Source organism: Hyperolius riggenbachi, chromosome 10, assembly GCF_040937935.1.
Source record: "Hyperolius riggenbachi isolate aHypRig1 chromosome 10, aHypRig1.pri, whole genome shotgun sequence".
In the NCBI taxonomy this organism is placed as follows: domain Eukaryota; kingdom Metazoa; phylum Chordata; class Amphibia; order Anura; family Hyperoliidae; genus Hyperolius; species Hyperolius riggenbachi.
Window position 1 is genome coordinate 184,317,022 of NC_090655.1, and position 26,550 is coordinate 184,343,571.

Below are 26,550 nucleotides of genomic sequence, written 5' to 3' on the forward strand. Positions count from 1 at the left end.
GTGAGAAATCTATTCTTTTTCACAAACGGATCATCAGGGGGCTCTGTATGGCTGATATTGTGGTGAAACCCCTCCCACAAGAAACTGAGGACCATGGTACTCCTGGCAGTTTTCTGGCTGTAAACCTTGTTGCATTGTGGGAAATGGCTATAGCAGCAGCTACATCACCTGCCAGCAGTAAAAATGTACCCATTCGATAAATGTCAGAATGTAAATCAGGGATTTAAAATTTTACTATGGGCAAACACTAACTAAATCATTTATACATAATTATTGTAAAAATAAAGCACTTTCTTTATTACATTATTTTCACTGGAGTTCCTCTTTAAGTGTTTGTACAATTTTGTGGAGCATAGGGCTATTTTTAGCATTTTCCATTGTAACTGAATGGAAACTGTTGCAATACGGATACCAATGTAACCGAAACAGATACAAAGGATCAGTTGGAACAGAAATATGATCCATTTTCACTGATCAGTTACCAGAAAGTGCCAGTGGGAACTTTTGACAAACAACCTATAAGAAAAGCTGCCACCAGCACCAGTTATGGCACATTATGCTTTGGACAGCTGAAACAAGGATTGAATTTACTTGAATTATAAGAAGAAAAAGATCTGGAATAAAGTAAGCATCAAGTTTAATGATCCAAAGTTATATCACATCATTTTTGAATCGTAGCGGAGGCAGAGTTGTGGTTTGTACAGTAACTGCCAATCTAACTGGCATTCTTGTTTCTTTTAATGATATGATCTCCGCTGGCAGGATGCTGCTTGAAAACTAATCAAATTCCACCATTTGCATCTCATTGACCATACCTTATCGGGATGAATCCTGGGGTATACAGTTAGACCAAGGGTGAGCAAACTTTTTTTACTCAAGGGCCACGTGGGCTTCTCAAGTTTGACCGAGGGGCTGGACCAGGATAGGAGTGAGTGTGGCGTGCGTGGCCATGACAGGATGTGGGCAGAGCTAACTGTAATGTAACAGTGTAACACAAAGATAGTAGGCTCGAGTCTTCTCCCAAAACACAGTTGGCCAAAGTGACCCTAAAGCTAATTAGACAATCCCCCCCCCCCCCCCCCCATTGCACAGACTTCTTTGGCACCAAGCACAGGCCCAGCATGTCAGCAGGCAGACCCCCTCAGACAGCAAGACACACAATGTGCCAGCCTATGCCTAAAAATCAGCATGGTGTGGCTGCGTTTCTTCCACAAAATACACATAATGTGGCAGCATACACAGGCGGAGGCGCTCATACCTGGCTGGATCTTTAGAAGCTCCATATACTGCCTGAAGAAGCGGTATGTTAGTTGTGAAACGTGTTGCTATTACTTTGGAGTCTATTTGAATACATATATTTTTCAGTGATTAACTAATCGTGTGTCTACTTCCTCCTGTGACATGTTCTGTCCATTGCGGTGGAGCCGCAAACTGACAGTTCTGGCTTGTCAGCCTGCATTCGGTTGTGCATTCGCAATGAGTCACATTGTCATTTGCAATTGCTCTGCAGTTCTGGGCAGCTCAGGATGCTGTCATCATTCCACCAATTGCTTACTACAGCTGAGCTGCAGCCAGATAGCTTGGATTTCCTGCATGCATGTTGTTGCATAGTACTGCATGCATTTGTTATGATAGTCTTTCAGCTAGCAAATGATAAGCCAGCTCAGGATTGAATGATTACCATTCAGCTGTGTTGAGATTTGCAGGCTTGAATCCATTGGCTGATGCCAGCATAAAAATCTGCCTCCCCTTTTAGACTCGGCCCATCATAGCGTTCAGCTCTCTGAGTTGTCGTTGGGTCTATGCTGTGAAAGTTGTTATTGTAAATGTATAATGCTTTGCTCTGTATTGTCATGTCTGCTGGATGTTTGCTGACCTGCGGGGGCTCAGTGAAATCCTTCTGATCCTGATAGTTAGATTCTGCCAGCACCACGTTGGTGACTGGTGGTATTCCTTCTAGCCTTGTTCTTGAGGACGAACTATAGCAGCGGTTGACATTAGTTCGCTCCTACCTGTTAGTCTTGTCTATCTCAGTGTGAATGTTGCCGTTGCTGAAACAGTGACTAGATTGGCTGAGCATTCTGTCTGTCTGTCGGTTGTCGGTCTTGTTAATCACCATTACTTGTGCTTAGCTAGTTCTTGATAAATATATATGCAGAATTGCTAATATAGGGAGTGCAGAATTATTAGGCAAGTTGTATTTTTGAAGAATAATTTTATTATTGAACAACCATGTTCTCAATGAACCCAAAAAACTCATTAATATCAAAGCTGAATATTTTTGGAAGTCGTTTTTAGTTTGTTTTTAGTTTTAGCTATTTTAGGGGGATATATGTGTGTGCAGGTGACTATTACTGTGCATAATTATTAGGCAACTTAACAAAAACAAATATATACCCATTTCAATTATTTATTTTTACCAGTGAAACCAATATAACATCTCAACATTCACAAATATACATTTCTGACATTCAAAAACAAAAACAAATCAGTGACCAATATAGCCACCTTTCTTTGCAAGGACACTCAAAAGCCTGCCATCCATGGATTCTGTCAGTGTTTTGATCTGTTCACCATCAACATTGCGTGCAGCAGCAACCACAGCCTCCCAGACACTGTTCAGAGAGGTGTACTGTTTTCCCTCCTTGTAAATCTCACATTTTATGATGGACCACAGGTTCTCAATGGGGTTTAGATCAGGTGAACAAGGAGGCCATGTCATTAGTTTTTCTTCTTTTATACCCTTTCTTGCCAGCCACGCTGTGGAGTACTTGGACGCGTGTGATGGAGCATTGTCCAGCATGAAAATCATGTTTTTCTTGAAGGATGCAGACTTCTTCCTGTACCACTGCTTGAAGAAGGTGTCTTCCAGAACTGACAGTAGGACTGGGAGTTGAACTTGACTCCATCCTCAACCCAAAAAGGCCCCACAAGCTCATCTTTGATGATACCAGCCCAAACCAGTACTCCACCTCCACCTTGCTGGCGTCTGAGTCGGACTGGAGCTCTCTGCCCTTTACCAATCCAGCCACGGGCCCATCAAGACTCACTCTCATTTCATCAGTCCATAAAACCTTAGAAAAATCAGTCTTGAGATATTTCTTGGCCCAGTCTTGACGTTTCAGCTTGTGTGTCTTGTTCAGTGGTGGTCGTCTTTCAGCCTTTCTTACCTTGGCCATGTCTCTGAGTATTGCACATCTTGTGCACACCTTGTGCTTTTGGGCACTCCAGTGATGTTGCAGCTCGAAATATGGCCAAACTGGTGGCAAGTGGCATCTTGGCAGCTGCACGCTTGACTTTTCTCAGTTCATGGGCAGTTATTTTGCGCCTTAGTTTTTCCACACGCTTCTTGCGACCCTGTTGACTATTTTGAATGAAACGCTTGATTGTTCGATGATGACGCTTCAGAAGCTTTGCCATTTTAAGAGTGCTGCATCCCTCTGCAAGATATCTCACTATTTTTGACTTTTCTGAGCCTGTCAAGTCCTTTTTTTGACCCATTTTGCCAAAGGAAAGTAAGTTGCCTAATAATTATGCACACCTGATATAGGGTGTTGATGTCTTTAGACCACACCCCTTCTCATTACAGAGATGCACATCACCTAATATGCTTAATTGGTAGTAGGCTTTCGAGCCTATACAGCTTGGAGTAAGACAACATGCATAAAGAGGATGATGTGGTCAAAATACTCATTTGCCTAATAATTCTGCACTCCCTGTATGTATTTATCCATTAGGTGAGTAATTTGTTATTTTCTTTATTCGAGTTACGGAGATTTCTCAGTTACTGTGTTAGCTAGTCAGTTTAGCACGTTTCGGTAGGTTGCGCTTATCGTGACCACCCGTGCTTAGCTAGCATGGTTGTGTTGCTATTGGTTACGTTCTTTCCTGTAGTCTTGCCTGTGTGGATGCTTGCTGGTGACTTTCGTTAGCCTGCTTGCTCTGCTTCTTTGGACGTGACTGTGAGCTGCGGTTGCTACTAGTTACGCTCCAATTTATAGTCCTGTCTTGTATCTGTCTGAATGATTGCTATTGCAAGAGCAGCGCAACATCGCACTATTTGTAGCGATATTGGAAGCCCAGAGCTGCAGTTGCTCTGGGCAGCCTGTGTAGCCTCTTCCATTATCCAGCTCTTAGCCTTGTTGTGCTGGGTGGTCAGAAAGTATGACCCCCCCCCCCCCCCCCCCCCAGCATTATAATTATATTCTCATATATTTACCCTTTTTTGACTAGTTGGTTTGAGGCTCTCGATCTGCTTTTTCTTTTCTCAAGTACCTGAGTAACCAAATGGTTACCTTGAATAGTTATGAAACCTGCTCCGCCACAAACAGCAAATGGCAGCAGCCAGACCTCTTTGGCCTCAAACACAGGCCCAGGGAGAGTAGGAAGACCCCCTCAGATAGCAAGACCCATAATGTGCCAGCCTCTGCCTAAAAATACACATAATTTTGTAGAAATACACATAGCTTGGCAGCATACACTCCAAAATACACATAATGCATCAGCAATTGCCACAGGATACACATAATGGGGTAGCATTATACCACAAAATACCCATATTGTGGAAGTGTTACCCCTCAAAATTCACATATTGTGGCAGCACAACCCCACAAAATACACCTGCATTTATAGAATACACCTAATGCGGCAGTATTTTTCATAAAATAAACATAATTTGCAGTGTTTCCCCACAAAATATGCATAATGCACAGCAATTCTTATAAAAACAGATAATATGCAGGTTTCCCCACAGAATACATAATGTGGTAGCGTTGCACTAAACTACACATAATGCAGCAGGGTTACGCCAAAATACACACAATGTGACAGCAGTTCCCTAAAATTCACGTAACTGGCAGAATTTTCCCTCACAAAAAAGCACATTTGGCAGTGTTTTCCCCAAAATACGGGGCATAGTCCCCCTTTAATGACACATGTCCCCGCCCCCATTAGCCCTGGTGTTCCCTAGTGGCACCTGAGAAGAAAAATAAACTACCTGCCAAGTAACTCGTCTCTTGGCCTCCAGCGTCTCTCCCCTAAGTGTTTGGGGCAATATTATCTGCTCATATTCAGCCAAATACTTCAGAACTCATTGAATGGTGCTTCACAGTGCAGATGGACAATGACCCAAAGCATACTGCAAAAGCAACCAAATCGTTTTTGAAGGGAAAGAAGTGGAATGGTATGCAATGGCCAAGTCAATCACTTGACCTGAATCCGATTGAGCATGCATTTCACTTGCTGAAGACAAAACTGAAGGGAAAATGCCCCAAGAACAAGCAGGAACTGAAGACCGTTGCAGTAGAGGCCTGGCAGAGCATCACCAGGAATGAAACCTAGCATCAGGTGAGGTCTATGCATTCCAGACTTCAGACTGTAATTGACTACAAAGGATTTGCAACCAAGTATTAAAAAGTGAAAGTTTGATTTATGATTATTATTCTGTCCCATTACTTTTGGTCCTTACCAAGTGAAGAGGCACATATGCAAACAATTCCTACACCGTTCACCTGATTTGGATGTAAGTACCCTCAAATTAAAGCTGACAAGTCTGCAATTAAATTACATTGTGTTGGTTTCATTTCAAATCCATTGTGGTTGTGTATTGAGCCAAAAATGTTAGACTTGTCAATGTCCCAATATTTATTGACCTGACTGTACATACAGGGTGCATGTTTTCCTTCTGTCCTGTGCAAGAGTTGAGGTCCACTTTAACCACCCCATTGGTTAGGCAATCTGCTTAAATTCCATCAAAGCTATAGAACTAATGGGACAGCAATATAATACAGATGAACAGTGACCCAAAACATACTGCTAAAGCATCTCAAAAGCTTTTGAAGGCAAAGCATCAGAAGTGATAAATGACTGCTTACATTTTGATATCATAAATGGCATTTGCCAGTAAACATTCCATGGTTTTGTAAAAACATTTCTGTGATGCCTTACAGAAAGTCATTTTTAATTTCATAATACTGTAGCTGCTAAATATGTAACAAGGGATTGATGTTGTAAAAATAAAGTGGATAGAGCTGTGACTGAGGTACTTCATCACCGTTTAATAGCTGGGAAATGCTGTCCTCTGGATGTGTCACACTGTCATATTGATGGATGTATCTCTCAAGCAAAATGATTCAGTATTCGTCATTTTTCGTGAAGTGTCAGTCATCAGGATCCCCCCTGTGTGTCTGTTCCTCTTCTCACATGTCTGGTTAAACTGAGTTTATAAATCGGAGATCAGCTGTCACCGTGGCAGACGTGCAGTTAAAACACTCACCAGCTGGAGAGCAAAATGCTGCATGTGCGTTGCACCTGCCACTTACAGGGATTTGCTGCACTATGTACCAGAAGCATCAATTTCTTATTGTCTCATCAAAATAATTTCTTTATGTTTGTATGTGTGTGGGCATGGAACTTGTTACATTGGGTGGGCAGGTAAAACTTGACATAGGACTAAATAGAGTTAAACATGGATAAAGTTTAACACACGGTATCTTTAGGCACGCTATCATGGTGTAAGATTTATATCTGCATTACAAAATATTCAGTGAATTAACCAGTTGGATATAGTTTTCCAAAATTCTCTGCTTCGACTTTCTTATAGAGGTACATCAGGTTTGTTGAAAATGAACATCCAGAGAATATTTTTACCTCAAAAGAATCTGTGCAGGTGCCAGAAACAGATAAATGTCTGTAGATTGTGCAGATTTGACTGCAACATAACTAAAACATCCAGCTGCTAATTAAAAATCTTTCCTGCATATTGTACTTTTTCCTGTCAAAGGCTTTTCATGGTTCTATGTAGTGCCAATGTTCAGTATACCTCAGACTTGTCCGGAATATACTGTACATTGCCACGTCTGTGGAGTGAAAAATTATTTGATTGTTATGGCAGACCTCACCATGAATGGTCCACTTTAGGCTCCTTTCACACTGGTGCGTTGTTACCCTTATTTTACTGCAGGGTAAAGCTACGCCAATGAAAATCTACGGGACATTTCATACTTGTGCGATGTATCCCGCCGGAAGTGAAGTTTTGGCTGACGCTAGTGAAACAGCGGGATAGTGTGTAACTTGCGCACGAACCAGTAGTCATGTAAGTCTATGGCGCTGCATTTTTTTCTTTACATTTTTCGTGTTAGCATTGCGGCGTTTAAAGGGAAGGTTCAAGCAAAATAAAAATAAAAAATTACGCATTGAACCAGTAATGCGTAAAAATGTATATGTTAATGTTCCTGCACTAGCGGGAATGCGTAAAAATGTACGCAATGCGTCCCGCCGACCTCCGAGGTCGGCTAGCTGCCAGCGGGAGGGACTGGAGCAGCAGTGAGTGACTACAAGGGCACCGGATGGCTGCATGGGGCTGGTAGAAGCCTCAGGTAAGTGGAACTCATTTTTTTTATTTTGCTTGGACATTCCCTTTAAGCATATTTTTTCAATACACTTCTACACAATTCTTTTTTTAGCCACAGAAAGTGAGGGCTAGAGAGTCTCACTTCCTGCTTGGCTATCAACCAGAAGGGGGATTATTGTGAATTAATGCGGAAATCACCAAAGGCAATTTTTGCGATGCAATCAGCTGCTTGCACCATTGGCGCGGGTTAGTAATGTGAAACTGGCCTCATTGTGATCATTTGTTATAATTGTGCATCTGTTTGCATCTGCTGATAGGTATTTTGGAGACTGGTGGTTCTTCTCTAGAAGAAAAGGATTGCAAGGGCTGGGGAGTGGATAGATAGTGATAATACTGGTGTTTAGCATATGCACAAGTGCAGAATTTCACACATATGGCTGACGGCAGTACCATGTAACTGCTTGTCAGCCACTCATGCTACCGCACTTGTGGTGGTCTCAAATATGCATATCTGAGCGGAGAACAGCCTGCACTACATGTGCCATTTTATTTTGCCCCAGAAAGCATTTGCACTACATGTCAACCACTGACAAGCATTTTAGAATTTTAGGGGGCGAAAGCAAAGTTGTTTTGTGTTGGGGATACTGAGCGTTGGTGTATACAAGCCACTGCAGTAGGGCATAACCTACATTGGTAGCTGCCTTTTGGCCACAGTGCTCCACATCCCTCTACATCCTCATGATACTTCGTCCTTCCATTCCCAATTCTTCTTTCTTCTTCATTTGCATCTCACTGACCATCTCTAGTGAACAGATGGAGCCCAAATTGCTCAGTAATTTAGACAATACACTACAGAAAACCTGCAGTCCCTGTTTCATGTGCTGGTGATCTTACATTGTAGTGTTGTATTGCATGTTTCACTGACTGTTTCTCTCTACAGTTCCTGACTCCTAATTATGCATTGCCTGCTTCTCACCATTAGCCTGGACTTGTTACTCATTGCTGATAATTGAGAAGCATGTATATAAACTGGTCACACCCTTCCCAGGCTGCCTTTACATTCAGCCAGTTTAAGTTATCAGTCTGCTGCTGCTGCTGTGTGTTAAGGTGGCCATACACTGGCCCGATTCGCGGCCGTTTCGACAGCAGATTCGATCCTGGGATCGAATCTGCTGCCAATCGTTCGCGCTAAACGCACCCGCCGATCCGATTTCCTCCCGAAATCGGATCGGTCCGTCGATCGCGCCGTGCGGGAAATTACCCTCGATTGCCCGCGGGTAGGGAGCGCGTCGCTAGCGGCGGCCGATCCGATCAGGTATACATTACCTGACGCTGGCTCCCGGGCGTCTTCTCCGCGCTGCACCCGCTCCATCCCGGCGCTTCCTGTCACTGCAGTGACCAGGAAGTTCAAATAGAGGGCGCTCTATTTGAACTTCCTGGTCACGGAGTGACACAGGAAGTGCCGGGATGGAGCGGGTGCAGCGTAGAGAAGATGCGGAGAAGATGCCCGGGAGCCAGCGTCAGGTAATGTATGCGCGGGGGGGGGGGGGGGGGGGACACAGGCGGCAGCGGCGGCTCCACAGATTGTGATCGGTTTCAGGCTGAAATCGATTCACAATCTGTTTGCAGTAAAGGCAGCCATACGATCCCTCTCTGATCAGATTCGATCAGATAGGGATCTGTCAGCTGGTCGATCTAATGGCAAATCGACCAGTGTATGGCTACCTTAAAGCTCTGGTCATTTATCTTCTAACATTTAGTCTCTACCGTCTACCCTATCCTTGCAAGCTTCTGATCCAAATCCTGATCTCCTAATCAACTTTAGGCTGTGGACCCATTTGCAGCATTTTTGTTAACGTTCTGGCCACAGTTACTGTTTTGAAAAAAGCCCTTTCATTTGATTGCGAATCACTGCAGAATCGCTTTAAACAATTTTGCAATTCAAGTATACGAGAGAGCGATATTCAAAGCACAAACGCTGGCAGAAACACTGCATGTGGGTCCCAGGCCTTACCGTGACCTGATATAGCTCTATACTGATTTGTATTCTAAAGCTTCTTGCACACCATGGGCCTGATGCACAACAGTGCAGTAAAGTTGCTGTGCGCAAGGGCGCTCACATCAATTATACTGTTTTTAAATGCTGTGGGACCCACTGCACTTTAACCTTTTAGCTTTACCATAGAAACGCTCATGACTGCAAGCGCAGATGAATCTGCTAGCAAGCTGAGAGTGAGGTGTATGTGTTTGTGGAAAGGCAGCATGCTCTTATGACATGTACCGTAAATTAGGATGCAATTGTTACGGTAGACAAGAGGGGTTCCATAAGCTGTAAATAAAGACAGAAGCACTCTTTGTAAAGGTAGATGATTTGTCACCAATATAAAAAGATGCACACATTGTGTCTGTGCTTACAGAGTCAGTATTGACAGATCAGTGGGACTAGGCATTAGTGGACTAACCTCTGTGATGGAGTTACAGGGTTGCAATATTAGCCATTCACAATTCAGTCAGTTTGCACTGGACTCAAGATGGCAGCTGCTCACTAAACAGTCCCAGGCAGAGCGTCTGACAACGTCAACATTAGAACCGGTGAGGGGTTCCATGCACTGCTGCAATTAGGTTGTTACCTACAGGACCAGGAGACAGTAGGTGCAGGGCACATATTTTTTTTTTTTTTTTTTTTTTTTTTTTACATCCTCTCCTGTCCATTCAAGAATGGAAAACTGGTGCCAACAAAACAAACTGTGCCATTGGTATTGGAGAACATTTATTATAATTATTATTATTGATTTAGTTCTTTTGGAGTCTCTGTGTATGCTGCAGTGTGGCATATATTTGCTGTGTATGTGACCGTTTTGGCCATTACATTGTATGAAAGCATAAGTAAAACTTGCAGATTCGGTAAAATGCTTGAAGCAACACATAGGAAGCTTAATCTGGTACTGGCAAGAGGTCAGAAGCATAATTAATTGCAAAATAGCAGCAGGATATTGCTTTTAAAATTGTTTCATATTTTCTTCTTTTATAACCAATATGGTTGCCATTCTCTGCCTGTGAAAACGGTAAATCCTAACCTGAGGGTAATTTTCACGCTTGGCATTGCTAAAACGTTTAGGACATGTTTTGCGGATTGGTTAGATACCTTTGTGTAACCACTACTATAATCCCGAGACATGCAAAAGTAACTCCTATAGTTTGAGTCTTTTGTAAGAGATGCCAGAGGCAAGGTTGCTATGGAAATAACAGCATGTTTTCTATACATCAAATGATAAAGCATTTCATATGGCACATTCATCTGATCTGAACCGCCTGCTGTTTTGTCATATGTTAGAATAGCTTCATGCTGTGATGCTCACCACCTTCCAGATGCATATTCAAAAAAAGAATTTTGGAACCTTATTCCAAAATGTTCACAGTAAGACCTCTGCATCTTGCAAGGAAATACTTCTGAATGGCAACTTGTAAAAAATTTCCATAAATATGTATGCATAGGCTTTTGCCCTTTGCTTTTATGTTTTCTGGTGTTTCATGGATTGTGCCACTATACCCATGTCCTAATGTCCTGATAGCCCTTGTTTTTTTGCTGCTGTTTACTCGAGTGAGATGGTCTTTCACGTTACATTTTCCTGCTACAGTCTTACTGCACAAATACAACCATTTGTGGCCGTCAGAAGTCTCCTGTCCCTATATATTTTCCTGTATCTGGACAAGTGACGTTTCTTGAATGGAAGCGTTTAGCCGACAAGTTCCGAACGCTTGGCGGTAAATGCCCATGTGAACCAGCCCCAAAAAATCCAGGGCTGTGGAGTCGGTACAAAAATCTCCAACTCAGACTCCTCAGTTTATGAAACCTCTGACTCCAACGCCAGGTACCCAAAATTGCTTTAACTCCGACTCCACAGCCCTGAAAAAAATCTCCCATAATGCATTGCTGCTGAATATAGAAATAATCTTTTTATGCCTCTAAAGGCCAGACATACACCCAGAATCGCTGGTGTACAGTGTGTATTTTAGGGGCACAAAAAAGATGATTTGCATATTCAGCAGTGATGCATCATGGGAAATCATTCTTGCTCACTTAAAGCTGAATGATTGCAGAAGGCAAATTTATATTGAGAATGGTTATTTAAAATTGTTTTTGTGAGAGGGCTTTTTGTGGTCCCTTATGGTGGCCATACACGGTACAATAAAAGCGTTCGATTTTCCCGTTTATTCGATCTAAATGATCGAATTGAATGAAAGTTGAAAATATTTTTTTTTTCGATCAAGAAATTAGAACGATTATCCCGTTTTTTCGGGAAAAATGATCGGACATGCTGGAAAAATCTTTATATTCGATCTAATGGAATAATCGAACTAAATTATCTAATTGAAAAATTGTACCATGTATGGCCACCTTTAGAGGCCCTTGTACTTTCCTGGTTGTTCTGGGTCACCATGAGCTATCTGGGTACTCTGTACTGCTTGTTTCAAGCCCTACTTCATACAGCCATACTTATCCAATGCCATGTACTGATGAGCAAAAACTCTGAAATGGATGTATACATGTTTGATTACTATGGCCAAACAATAACTTGCAGTATATCTCGTTTATATCTTTGTTCCCATTTAATTGATTTCTGTTGCATACAATACACGTTCACTAGCAGTAAGCCATGAGTGGAGATATAAAATACAAAAAGTATTAAAATACACTTGTCATTCATAAAAATATAGCAAGCATGACTATATAAGGTACATGCTAATAATTTATTACCACTCTGTTCTAATTCGTTTTGGCTGTGCTTTTAAACTTCTCAACAATTCACCAGATTCGCTCACTAAATTGAGCTTGAGTGAAAACATTAAAAGTTTGATTTCAGCCACATTGAAGGGCTAGCTGAGCCTTACCTTTGAAATGTTTGTTACTGAAGTTCAAAAAGAATATTGTGCTTCAAGCTAAGGACATTTCCTGGGAGTGGAGGGAAGAGGCATTAAAAATGCTAGTCCTGAAAGTGTTTCAAAACAAATGCTGTAGCTTCATTCATCCAGGGTAAGTCCCAAAATCCTCCAAATAGAGACCACGTAAAGCAGTGAATCTTCATAGATGTGGCTAGCATTTAAATCTTAATGTGAGAGTCTTTTATGAAATTAGATGTGCCACAGAAATATCCATAGAACTTGAGGCTTCTCTTGCCTCAGATACTTAAGTTTCTTTTATAAAAGAACCTTGATAAAGATGGAACTCATAAGAGAGCAACAAATTAGAAAACAAAACTGTCAAAGGGTAACATCTATGTAAATCGCATATTTACAGTAGGAAAAAAAAAACTTGGCCCAAACCTTTTTGGCTAACGTTCTATTGACATATGAATGAATTAAATGTGGAACGGTATGAAAACACGGTTCCTGTTATTTCTGGCATGAACCAAATTCTGCATTCCATGTACAACGACACTACTTAACATGGAGGTGGTGGTGTGTGGATGCTTTGCTGCTGCAGGACCTGGAAACTTTGCTATTATTGAATGTACTATGAATTCTATACTATATCAAATAAATAGTGAAAGCAATGTTAATCAATTTTGTCCATTAATGTAACGAAATTAGTAAATGTACAAATAAAACGAAGTTTATTCCACTTGGCAGTCTGACTAGGCCAGTTTAAAACTTATAGTTGCACAGCCAGAAAGTACCAGTTCATATGGAAAAGCATCCGTAGGATCTGAAAAGACCGAGCTGACCTTCTTCAGCCAAAATGTATGAGAATGATACCGAATTAGTGACAGTTTGGTAAAATTTTGGTGCTAAAGATGGGCAAGCTAGCTGTGACAGTACTTTTCCCTTCTGTAAACTGAAGAAATTTCCACAATATTGCTGACAAGTATCTAAGAAGCAATGCACATAATGTATAATTGCAGTACAGTGCATGGAGCAGTGTAAGTCATTATTTTATTACCTTCAAGCCAGGAGGTCATTCGTAGCTTTTGGTTTGCTGAACACCTACGTCGGCTTTTATTTTTACTTTTTTTTTTTTTTTTAAGTCTCATTTAATTTGTATACAGGTACATTGTGGGTGTTTCTTCTTGGACACATGGAAATTCATGCAAATTCCTTCTGTTTTTAAAGACCATACTGTACTTTGCAGTCTCATTTTAGTAGAGGGGTTTTAGGCCCTGTTCACACTAGGTCTAATGTTGGTCCACTTCTCAGACCTGGTGGCCACGGACATGCAGAGTGGACTGTTAACACGTCTGTCTTTGTCTGGTTGTGACCATTGTGTTTCTGCAGCGCACAAGCTTCTCTTGCATGATTTATGGACAAACTATGCATTTCCATTTATCCCATTTGGCTGTATACAGTACATCTGCTTCTGAGTGCAGTAGACATCACCATGGACCTCCCAGAGTGGTGCAGGGTATCCGTGCTATACAGATATGATGCCTCTCTGGCATAGTATGACCTGAGCCTTCTTTAGGTTTGCTGCAGAAACATCATGATGATTGTCAGATACTTAACAGGGTACCTTGTAGATTTAAAGCCCGTTTTCACTGCAAATTACAGCAGTTTCCCTGCATGAGATTTCAGTTAGAGAAATGCAGACTATTGAGTAAGCTGCATCTGAATAGCATGTGCAGGAAAAATGCTGCCTGCTGCAGTTTCTTACCGAACACAACCACATGGTATGGCTATAGGGATTCAGGTAAGACTTTGCATTGGCACATTTGCCACTTCCGTTTCCAAAGTTGGCATGACATGCCAGTGGAATCTTTCCCTAAAGTAGACCTTTATCGTCATATGGGTGATAAAGGCTGTGATGTGGTAAACATTCTCCTAACCTGCAAATCTCCACTGACCCACCATTACTTGCTAATTTGCTTAATTATTTTAGGACACCTGTATTAAATTAAAAAAGATAACTGTCCTCAGTAGAGGGAAGCCTCTGCATAGTCCAAAGGCTCCTCTAAGTGTTGAGAAGGAAGACTGTGATTGCATTGCACCTTTAAAAGCCCTTTATTGCAGTTGGGGTAGATGCATGAACTGCGAGGGAGGGGTGTGTGTGTGTGTGTGTGTGTGTGTGTGTGTGTGTGTGGGGGGGGGGGGGGGTGTGATGAGGTATAGCCTGACAGCTGTTTTGTCACAAAGTGTTGCATCCTCAGAGACAGTAGAACGACTATGATTGGATGAATGTCCATTGTTCTCTGTCAATGACTGTGTATGTGTTACAAATTTTTGCTCAACATTAGGATATGGGCTTTCGATAACTTTGTTCAGTAAATATATAAAAGTAGTAATGTAAAAGCTGTGTTACTCGTATCATAAAATTGTACATTAGATGAGTGAACGCTAAAATCAGTCTACGCCTTGGAGAATTTCAGGATAAATTATTAAGCATTGATAGGAAACACAGTGAGTCACATCCGGTTCTGCTTCTGGTTTCTGTTGCATGCATTTCATGAAGTGGCTAAGTTTAAATCACTGGATAGTGTTTGTATCTGTATATAATAAGCATGTTGTAAGAAAAAAAATCTCATCCTTGTTCTTACAGTCTTGTCTCTGTGCCAGCATAGTTTATGTGCAGGTCGTGCCTTCTCTGGTCTCTTTATGTGTATCTAACCTTGGTTTTCTCAGCTCACACCTTGTAAAGAAACTAATGAGCGCACTGTATCCTGCTGACCCACATCCCAGCGCTACAGATTTACATCTTGGCTCTGAATTTCTTCACAGGAACTTCCTTCTTACTGACCCATATCTTGTGCTGTTTTGCAGGTTTGACGAACTGGTGAAAAAGTTCAAAGTTGATTATCATGCTGGTGGCTCCACTCAGAATTCTGTTAAAGTGGCTCAGGTTAGTTATGCCATGACCCTGCAGATGTCATCTTAAACTGTGATTATCACCTACATTTTTTTTTTTAAAGTAGTGTATGCAGCTGAATTTACTAATCCAAGAGCGTGCATGTACTGACCACTGTTCAGCTAGTAACTTCAAAATTGCAATAAGTACTTAAACACGTTTTTAATCCAAAAGAGTCCATTTAGGTAAATCTCTAAAATTCCAGGGAGCCAGAAAGCTTTTGCCAATTATATTCCTACTAATTCCTTTTCAATATTAACCCAACTTTTCACCCCCCCCCCCCCCATATGTCCAATCAAAGAGTCTAACCAGTACACAAGTTCTATAATATACCTTTAGATCAGGAAGACCTAAACCCCCTGTTTCTTTAGGGCGAGTCAAAATCCAATAAACTAATCTCAAAACCCTCCCCTGCCAAACAAATCTAGTAAGAATAGGTTTTTGAGATCTAAAAAAAAGTTGCAGGCACACAAACCGGAAGCATTGACATGCAAAAAACCAATCTAGGTAGAACATTCATCTTAATTATATCTACCGTATATACTCGCAAGCAAGCCAAATTTTTGACCCCTCAAAAGTGGGCCAGAAGTTGGGGGGCCAGCTTGCTTGCGAGTCATGTTGGTCCGCGTAGGCGAGAGGGGAATATTGGAAGCTTCCGGGTAAGGTAATAGCAGGGGTGGGGGGGCACTACCGACACATACTGGGGCGCTATACTAAGCACTATCTACCTATACTGAGCACTATACTGGGGCACTATACTAGCTATACTGGGGCACTATACTAGCTATACTGGGCACTATACTAGCTATACTGGGCACTTTACTAGCTATACTGGGCACTTTACTAGCTATACTGGGCACTTTACTAGCTATACTGGACACTTTACTAGCTATACTGGGCACGATACTAGCTATACTGGGGCACGATACTAGCTATAATGGGGCACTATACTAGCTATACTGGGGCACTTTACTAGCTATACTGGGCACTATTCTAGCTATACTAAGCACGATACTGGCTATACTGAGCACTAACTACCTATACTGGGCACTATACTAGCTATACTGGGCACTATACTAGCTATACTGGGCACTATACTAGCTATACTGGGCACTATACTAGCTATACTGGGCACTTTACTAGCTATACTGAGGCGCTACCTACCCATACTGGGCACTATACTAGCTATACTGGGACACACGGGGGGGGGGGGGGAGATCACGCGGCCAGAATTTTCTTACCCCCGGCTTATATGAGGGTCAATCATTTTTTCCTGTTTTTTCAGGTAAAAGTTGGGGGGTCGGCTTATATGCGGGTCGGCTTGCTTGCGAGTATATACGGTATATGCCCGAACCATGAAAAATCCCTTCCTCCCCACTCTTCCAAATCCTTCTTTATAGAATTTAACAGAGGGATTAAGAGAAAACAATCTGGATAAATCGCTGGACAACGTTATTCCCAGATACTTGATTGCATCAGTTCTGAAGGGAAATAGGAAGTTATTCTTAATTTAACTCAATAACAAGGGACTCATTGAAACATAAAGGGCTTCAGATTTTGCCATATTGATCTTAAAATTCGAATAGACCCCATGTCTCTCGAACTCCTTGATCAAATTTGGCAAAGACACTAATGGCTCTGATACATAAAATGAAATATCAGCAAAAGCTGATAATTTATGCTCCTCTTTTCCTACCTTTACCCCATGAATACTTCCAACCCCTCTTATAGTACACAAAACAACTTCCAAAGTCAAAAGAAATATTACAGGTGACGGGACACCCCTGCCGTGTACCATTAGACAAGGAGAAGGTATCCGACAGGGCACCATTTGCTCTAACCCGAGCAGTAGGATTAGAATACAATGCTTTAACCCATTTTAACAGATTATCCCCAAATCCCAAAAACTTTAACGTAGCCATGATAAAATCCTAATTCACCCTGTCTAATGCCTTCTCTGCGTCCGTCGACAAGACCATCATAGGAATTCCCTTCAATGAAGACCATCTAAACAGTGCCACATTATCCCTACCATCCCTTCCTGGCACAAACCCCACCTGATCAAATTTAATTACTGAGCCAAGCCAAGGCTTAATTTTTTCCACTAACATTTTTGCAAAAACCCCTATGTCCAGATTCAACAATGAAATAGGTCTATAGCTTTGACATAAAGCGGATCTTTTCCATTTTTATGAATAACAGTTTTATGTGCTTCTAACGTATCTCTAGGTAAAACATTACCCTTTTTTAATAGCATTAAAGAATCTGCACATCGAAGGTACCAAAACATTACTAAAAGTGGGAAAAATATATTTTTTTGAATAACCAGCTAGTCCTGGCGATTTACCCAACTTCATTGCTTTTATCATGGCAATAACTTCCTCCTCAGCTATTTCTCTCTCCATAACCTCCCTATTAACCTGTGATATTTTTGGCATACCCGACTCCTCCAAATACTCCCACTTCTCTTTCACAATACTACTTGATCTATTCTTAGGGAGACCATACAAAGAAGAAGAATAATCCTTAAATAAATTAGCAATTTTGGGTACCTGCAACTCTAAGACACCCTTCAGATCCTTAATCTTAGGAATATACTCTTATGCTGCCCTTTTAAAGCCCTAGCTAGCCATTTACCACTTTTATTTGCATGTTCAAACCATTTTAGCAGAAAAGATTCTATTCTTCTCCCTTAATTTTCCTTCCAACAAATCAGATAATTTACCTCTTGCCCCATTTATTTGGCCACGACTCTCTGACAACCTTATTTCACTCAATAAAGCTGACAATTTTTGGGAATATTCCCTTTTCTTTCTAGCTCCCTGGGAGATGAGAACCCCCCTCACCACAGCCTTATGGGCCTGCCACACTATGCCCTTGTCCATGTCATCCAATTCATTTTTATCAAAATATTCTATTATTATATCTTTCACTTTATCTTTAATTTCAGGATCATCCAACAAATTGCAATTGAATCTCCAATGTCAATCTCATCTGCTCTTCTGCTTAAGCTCCAAATCAAACCACACAGGTGCATGATATGAAATAGTAATACTTCCAATTTGGGACCCCCCTGATTCTATCCAGATAATACTGATCCAAAAACAACATATCGATCCTAGTATAAACCTTATGAACATTAGAATAAAAAAAATCCTTCACAGAAGGGAAAAGAGCTCTCCATACATCCACAAGATGCAAATCACCAATAGATTTCTTTATGGATTTATTTTCTACTGCAGAAAAGGCCCTAGAACCAGATGATAGATCTAATCCAGGGTCAGAGACCCAATTGCAATCTCCTCCAAATATAACACAACCTTCCCTAAATCCTTCCAACAATTCTAATGTAGATCTGAAAAAAAATTACCTGAGACACGTTAGGTGCAAAAATATTAGCAAAAGTATATATTTGTCCCATTAATTAACCCTTCACAAAAATACAGTGGGATGCGAAAGTTTGGGCAACCTTGTTAATTGTCAGGATTTTCCTGTATAAATCGTTGGTTGTTACGATAAAAAATGCCAGTTAACTATATCATATAGGAGACACACAGTGATGGTTGAGAAGTAAAATGAAGTTTATTGGATTTATAGAAAGTGCGCAATAATTGTTTAAATAAAATTAGGCAGGTGCATAAATGTGGGCACTGTTGTCATTTTATTGATTCCAAAACTTTCAGAACTAATTATTGGAACTCAAATTGGCTTGGTAAGCTCCATGACCCCTGACCTACATGCACAGGTGAATCCAATTATGAGAAAGAGTTTTTTTTAAGAGAACCTGAACTGAAAATAAAAATGTAAAATTAACATACACAGGTCATACTTACCTCCCATGTAGTTTGCTCATCAAACTCTTTCTCCTCTACTGCATCCTGTTTGTCCACTGTGGTCGATGGATTTCTCTGTCCTCCATTTTGAAAATGGCCATTACCCCATAACAGCTTCCTGGTCAGCACACTGTTAAACTGTAAAATCACCCACTTGAGCCATAGGGAAGCATAGACATTACCTTGCACATTCAGTTGTTACTGACAGCAGTTGATCTATAACTGACAGCAAATGGTATATTTCAGTTCTGACAAAATCTTGTCAGAACTGGAAGGGATCACTGTAAGAAGAAAATGGTGAGACTCTGAGAGGTACTGATGGTGAGGTAAGTATGTAATATTCATTTGTAGCTACATCATCTGTTTATTTTAAAGAATTTTACTCAGTTCAGGTTCCCTTTAAGGAGGTCAATTGTAAGTTACCCTCCTCTTTTCATTTTCTCTGAAGAGTAGCAACATGGGGGTCTCAGAACAATTCTCAAATGACCTGAAGACAAAGATTGTTCATCATCATGGTTTAGGGGAAGGATACAGAAAGCTGCCTCAGAGTTTCCACAGTTAGAAACATACTGAGGAAATGGAAGACCACAGACTCAGTTTAAGTTAAGGCTCGAAGTGGCAGACCAAGAAAAATCCTGGATAGACAGAAGCGACGAATGGTGCGAACAGTCAGTCAACCCACAGACCGGCACCAAAGATCTACAACATCATCTTGCTGCAGATGGAGTCACTGTGCATCGTTCAACCATTCGGCGCACTATACACAAGGAGATGCTATATGCCATTGTGATGCAGAGGAAGCATTTTCTCCGCCCATAGCACAAACTGAGCCACTTGAGGTATGCTAAAGCACGTTTGGACAAGCCAGCTTCATTTTGGAATAAGGTGCTGTGTACTGATGAAACTAAAGTTGAGTTATTTGGGCATAACAAGGGGCACTATGCATGGAGGAAAAACAATACAGCATTCCAAGAAAAACACCTGCTACCTACAGTAAAATATGGTGGTGTTCTATCGTGCTGTGGGGCTGTGTGACCAGTGCAGGGACTGGGAATCTTGTCAAAGTTGAGGGACGCATGGATTCCACTTAGTATCAGCAGATTCTGGAGATCAATGTCCAGGAGTCAGTAACAAAGTTAAAGCTGTGCCGGGGCTGGATCTTTCAACAGAACAATGACCCTAAACACTGCTCAAAATCCACTAAGACATTCATGTAGAGGAACGAGCACAACGTTCTGGAATGGCCATCTCAGTCCCCAGACCTAAATATAATTTAAAATCTGTGGTGTGAGTTAAAGAGAGCTGTCCGTGCTCTGAAGCCATCAAAATTGAATGAACTAGAGATGTTTTGTACAGAGGAATGGTCCAAAATACCTTCAACCAGAATCCAGACTCTCACTGGAACTTACAGGAAGTGTTTAGAGGCTGTAATTTCTGCAAAAGGAGGATCTACTTAATGTTGATTTAATTTTTTTTGTGGTGACCAAATGTATGCACCTGCCTAATTTTATTTAAACAATTATTGCACACTTTGTGTAAATCCTGTTGTGATTCTGTAAATCCAAACTTCATTTCACTTCTCAAATATCACTGTGTGTATGTCCTATATGATATATTTAACTGACATTTTTAATTGTAACATCCAACGATTTATACAGGAAAATCATGACAATTAACAAGGTTGCCCAAACTTTCGCATCCTACTGCATATTTACCCAACTCATTAGACTTCTTCTCCAACATACCAAATGGATAGTTCTTCTCAACTACAGTAGCAACCCCCTTGGCCTTTTTAATTGGGGAGTTAGAGAAAAACATTTATCAAACATGTACAAGGGCATATCCGGCACTTTATCTCCACAAAAATGAGTCTTCTGCAAAAAAAGAATCTGAGGTTTAATCCCACACATTTCCATCCACAATTTACCCCCGTTAAAGTGGTATAAAACTCTTGACATAATAATCAATAAAAAAATGTTTTCCTACTTTTTATATACCATACAGTTATCATATTTGCTTTTGTGCATAAGTATTATTATTCATTTAGAAATTACAAGTTCCTAAAGTACAATTTTTTTGCTCTGAGAGCTGACATTGCATTTTATTCATAACTGGTGTATTCATAATGTAATGTACCCAGAAATGCTTTGAGTATCTGTCTGTGTTTTGGAGTGTCTGAATTGCCAGAGAATGTTTACATTCCTCACTTGATACAATTAAGTAAACACTAGATAATTTTATCTCCAGTTCGGATGCGTCCAGCTTTCCCTGCAGGGAGCTTGTAATTCTTGTGTTTAACTAGTTGAATGCTGTTCTAGTAAAAAAAAAAATGGTGGTAGTATATAATCTGCTGTAAATAATCTTTTAGAGCAAAGAAGAAATACTGGGTTTCATACTACTTTAATTGGAGAGCATAAACCCTTTACATTATAGTATAGGATCTTTATACATTCATCTACTGGAGGATTCTTATCCATTCTACAAAATTCATCTTAAAAGAATACTGTAGGGGGGTCGGAGGAAAATGAGCTGAACTTACCCGGGGCTTCTAATGTCCCTCCGCAGACATCCTGTGCCCGCGCAGCCGCTCACCGATGCTCCGGCCCCGCCTCCGGTTCACTTCTGGAATTTCTGACTTTAAAGTCAGAAAACCACTGCGCCTGCGTTGCCGTGTCCTCGATCCCGCTGATGTCATCAAGAGCGCACAGCGCAGGCCCAGTATGGTCTGTGTCTGCGCAGTATACTCCTGGTGACATCAGCGGGAGCGAGGACACGGCAACGCAGGCGCAGTGGTTTTCTGACTTCAAAGTCAGAAATTCCAGAAGTGAACCGGAGGCGGGGCCGGAGCATTGGGGAGTGGCTGCGCCAACACAGGATGTCTGCGGGGGACCATTAGAAGCCCCGGGTAAGTTCAGCTCATTTTCCCCCGACCCCTCCCCCCCCCCCCTACAGTATCCCTTTAAGGAGTAAAGGAGGAAAAAGGAACAACATTAAACAAGAAAAACACAAAAAAAAACCACAAAAGCAAACCTATATCCAAATATCCTCAAAGGAAAATCACCCCCAAAGAACCCTATTCTCCTAATCTCAAATCTCATCGAGAATTACCTAAGTGAAGCCTGAGTAGATTAGGCAACCATCCCCCACCCAACCCCCCCACCAGGGACAGACCTCCAACTATTTTCTAAACTAACCACCAATTACACCCCATAAGAACCCATATCTTCAGATCCCAATTCCTCAAACCAGGGAACAATTAACCATTCCTGCCGCCTGGACGTGAAGCTCACGTCCAGGCAGCAGCTGCTGTGCGGGGGCGCGCTCCCGTCCACGATCGCGCACGCACTTGGTGCCCCCCGTTAGCCCATCGATCAATGAATGGGAATATCATTCCCATTCATCGATCTAAGTGCCCGCTAGAAAGAGCGACGTCTTTATGACTTAAAAAAAAATCCCTGTATTCCTAGTACATCCTGGAAGCGAGGTCTCGCTTCCAGGACAAAAAAATGCTTGCGGTGGCCATCTTGTGGCCAAATAGTAATACTACATCTACATGCACTTTTTGAATGAAATAAACCTATATTATATAATTTAAAATTAACGGTTTACCCCCCCACACAAAAATTACCCAAATAAAATGTTTAATCAAAAAATTACAAATTAAAAAAACAAAAACATAAATAGTTACCAAAGGGTCAGAACTTTTTATATATGCATGTGAAGAGAGTATATTTGGAACATTTTTTTTTTAATTATAAGCTCGTAAATAGTGATGGACGCTAATCTGAAAAAAAATGCACCTTTTATTTCCAAATAAAATATTGGCGCCATACATTGTGATAGGGACATAATTTAAATGGTGTAATAACCGGGACAAATGGGCAAATAAAATACATAGGTTTTAATTATGGTAGCATGTATTGTTTTAAAGCTATAACGGCTGAAAACTGAGAAATAATGCATTTTTTCCATTATTTCCTTAAAGGATACCCCAACTGAAATGTGACATAATGAGATAGACATGTGTATGTACAGTGCCTAGCACACAGATAACTATGCTGTGTTCCTTTTTTTCTTTCTCTGCCTGAAAGAGTTAAAGATCAGGTATGTAAGTGGCTGACTCAGTCCTGACTCAGACAGGAAGTGACTACAGTGTGACCCTCACTGATAAGAAATTCCCCTTTTTTACCTCTTTCTTGCTCTCAGAAGCTATTTTTTGCTAGGAAACTGTTTTATAGTTGGAATTTCTCATCAGTGAGGGTCACACTGTAGTCACTTCCTGTCTGAGTCAGGACTGAGTCAGCCACTTGCATACCTTATATTTATATTTAACTCTTTCAGGCAGAAAAATAAAAAAAGGAACACAGCATAGTTATATGTGTGCTAGGCACTGTACATACACATGTCTATCTCATTATGTCACATTTCAGTTGGGGTATCCTTTAATATTCCTGTTAAAACGCATTTATAAAAAAAATAATTTTTAGCAAAATGTACTACCCAAAGAAAGCCTAATTGGTGGCCGAAAAAACAAGATCTAGATCAATTCATTGTGATAATTAGTGATAAAGTTATTGGCGAATGAATGGGAGGTGAAAATTGCTCTGATGCATAAGGTGAAAAATCCCCGCGGTCTGAAATGGTTAAACTATCTACGTTTTTGATTCATATAATGTACATCAACTCCTAATAAACTCCTTTTTCATCTGCCACTTCTGCTGTGTATAAAAAGCAGCAAAACCAGCATATCTCCAATCCTACGTTCACCAGTGGGATTTCCAAAGCTTCACAAAACTTCTTCAAATCATCTTTAGATCTTAAAGTTGCAGATTTCCCATTCAAACTTGCATTTAAACGAAACGGAAAACCCCATTTATATGTCGAACCCGCTTTTTTTAACTTCCTCTAGTACTGGCTTTACTGATCTTCTAATACATAAAGTTCTCCAAGACAGATCTGGATACAATTTAATTATACTCCCATCCATTTCTAGTGGACCATTGTCTCTGGCCCTAAGGACAATCTCCTCCCGATCAGAAAAAAACGTAAGAGCCTACAAATCACATCCCTTGGTTTCTTGGGATCAATTTTCTTAGGTCCCAAAAATCTATGCACTCTATCAATCTCGATAAATCTATCATTCTTTAAAAGAGTGTTAAATATCTTCAGAATCACTTATTTCATTTACTTTGCATTAACAAATTCTGAGAGACCGTTTACTCTATTTTCCTTACGATTCCGATTTTCATAATTGTCCAGCTGGGACAGCAGCACATAAAATCTCTCATCTTGCAAATTGACTTTTGTAGACAAATTTGCCACACCTTGCTCCACCTACTCCTCTCTAGACTACACCACTGCCACTCTTTGACCAATATTTGTCTTTTCACTCCTTAAATCCAAAATTTCTTTAGGAAATGATCTCTCCAGTGTAGTGTCTGGCCAATTGCACCAGACCCCACTCACGCTTTCCACCTCCGGAACAGACTGGAACCGGCCTCCTCCACGCTGCCCTGCTGGTCTATCCTAGCGAAATTTCTCCCAGCGGAGTCTGCCACGCTCAAAATCACTGCCGCTTCACAAACGGCGGCTGACTTGTTAGTTCCTGGTGTTGGGGCGGGCTGGAGCTTCACACGCTTCACGTCATCAAGCCGCCGTCATCCAGCCCATCCTCTCTCCACCCACGATAATGTTCCCGGATTTTGACTAATCTGTTTTCAGACCAGTACATAGATCTGTAAAGAATCACAGAATCATTTTTAATTTAGGCTAGGTTCACAGTGGTACGTTGCAATGTAAAGTTGAAATGCAACAGTACAACCTATCTCAAAGAAAAGGTTTTTTTTTTTCCTTTTTTTTTGATCGATTTGTGATCAGAAAATGGATCAGAAAAATGATCAAAATCAGATCGAATCTGTCAAATGTTCTATCGGACAGCAAATGGTGCAGGGTAGAGGCTCAGTGTAGAAGGGGGCGTACAACTCACTCGGCTATCATTTCTTTATTGTGTCCAAAGCAAAGAGAAATAATAAAAGGGGATACATGGCAGTGACTGCAAGCCAGATAACTACATATTAAGGTGTTGGGGTGGTAGGAGGCCCTGGGGTGCCTCTTACTTTAATAGCAGTAGGGTATTGTACCGTGTTAGCCATCAGTAAAAGCAAGAAGTACAGGATATAAACCTGACGAAGGCTGCAAGGCCGAAAGCTTGTTTATTCTTATTCATTTGTAGTTAGCCAATAAATGGTATCATCCTGATTTAAAACTTCTTACTTTAATAGCAATCAGTGTGTGATGGCTGGGGTGGGAGGGATGGGGGGGGGGCGCACTTTGGTGTTTCAGCCTTGGGTGCTGGAGGACCTAGTCCTGGCTCTAACATGGTGTATTCCCAGCATAAAGTTCTTTTCCTTCTTTCTTTTATAACATGGGCAAGAAATGTTTAGTTGATAAGTGGCATAAAAAGTGTTATAAAAAAAAAGACAAGCAAATATTTTCTCTCAGCTTTACTACTAGTCTGTAGAAATTAAACTTTCACATAATTAGAAACGTACTTCTTTCTTCTCAAGAAGCAATGGTAGCCGCTAGTTGGGTCACAGTTAGAAGGGGTAGGGGAAAATGTGGCAGGGAGGCTAGTCCCGATTTGTCCCTCTCCAATAAGTATGTTTGTTTGCGTAATATTGGGGATGATGATTCTGGAGTAGCAACGCTGCAGCAGGATGTATCCCTTAGCAACCAAGGGAGAGACCGCTGCAACGAGAATGGTAATAGGAGTGCAGCTAAGGCTAGACAGATACTTGTGGTAGGAGATTCAATTATTAGGCACACAGATAGGGTAATCTGTCAAATAAACCATGAATGTCGTACAGTCTGTTGTTTCACGGGTGCTTGGGTTCGGCATGTAGTATAATGAATTGACAGATTATTGGGTGGCACTGGGGAAGAACTGGCTGTCATGGTACAGATTGGTACCAATGACAAAGTTAGTGGGTGATGAAAGGTCCTCAAAAATGATTTTCAGGTACTTGGAGATGAGCTTAAAGCAGAGACCTCCAAGGTGGTGTTTTCTGAAATACTGCCAGTGCCACGAGCTACATCTGAGAGACAGAGGGAGCTTAGGGAGTTAAATAAGTGGCTGAGAAATTGGTGTAGGAAGGAGGGGTTTGGGTTCCTGGAGAACTGGACAGACTTTGCAGTTGGCTACAGGTTCTACAGCAGAGATGGGCTGCACCTAAATGGGAAGGGTGCAGCTGCATTGGGGGAAAAGATGGCTAAACGGTTGGAGGAGATTTTAAACTAGGATCTGGAGGGAGGGAGGAGGGTAAAGTCTTAATATGTAGACAAGATAAAGTAAAAAGACATTGGGGGCCTAACATTAGTGGGGGTGGAGAGGGGGGTGGGGGCAGTGTAAAGAGTAGGGAGCTTGGTAAAACTTCAAGTAGCCCATTTCATGTAACCAAAATTGTAAAAATGTGGTGGTAAATATATAAAGTGCATGGTAACCAATGCTAGGAACCTTGCAAATAAAATGT

At 41.1% G+C, this 26,550-nt stretch overlaps 1 protein-coding gene across 3 annotated transcripts in view; it reads left to right on the forward strand.

Annotated features, from left to right (window-relative positions):
* Positions 1–26,550, forward strand: part of ADK (adenosine kinase) — a 374,760-nt gene that overhangs the window by 207,490 nt on the left and 140,720 nt on the right. For all 3 annotated transcript variants that reach the window (XM_068255379.1, XM_068255381.1, XM_068255380.1), the window contains exon 4: positions 15,104–15,182. In XM_068255379.1, the coding sequence (XP_068111480.1) occupies positions 15,104–15,182 (79 nt within the window). The remainder of the gene's footprint in view (positions 1–15,103; positions 15,183–26,550) is intronic.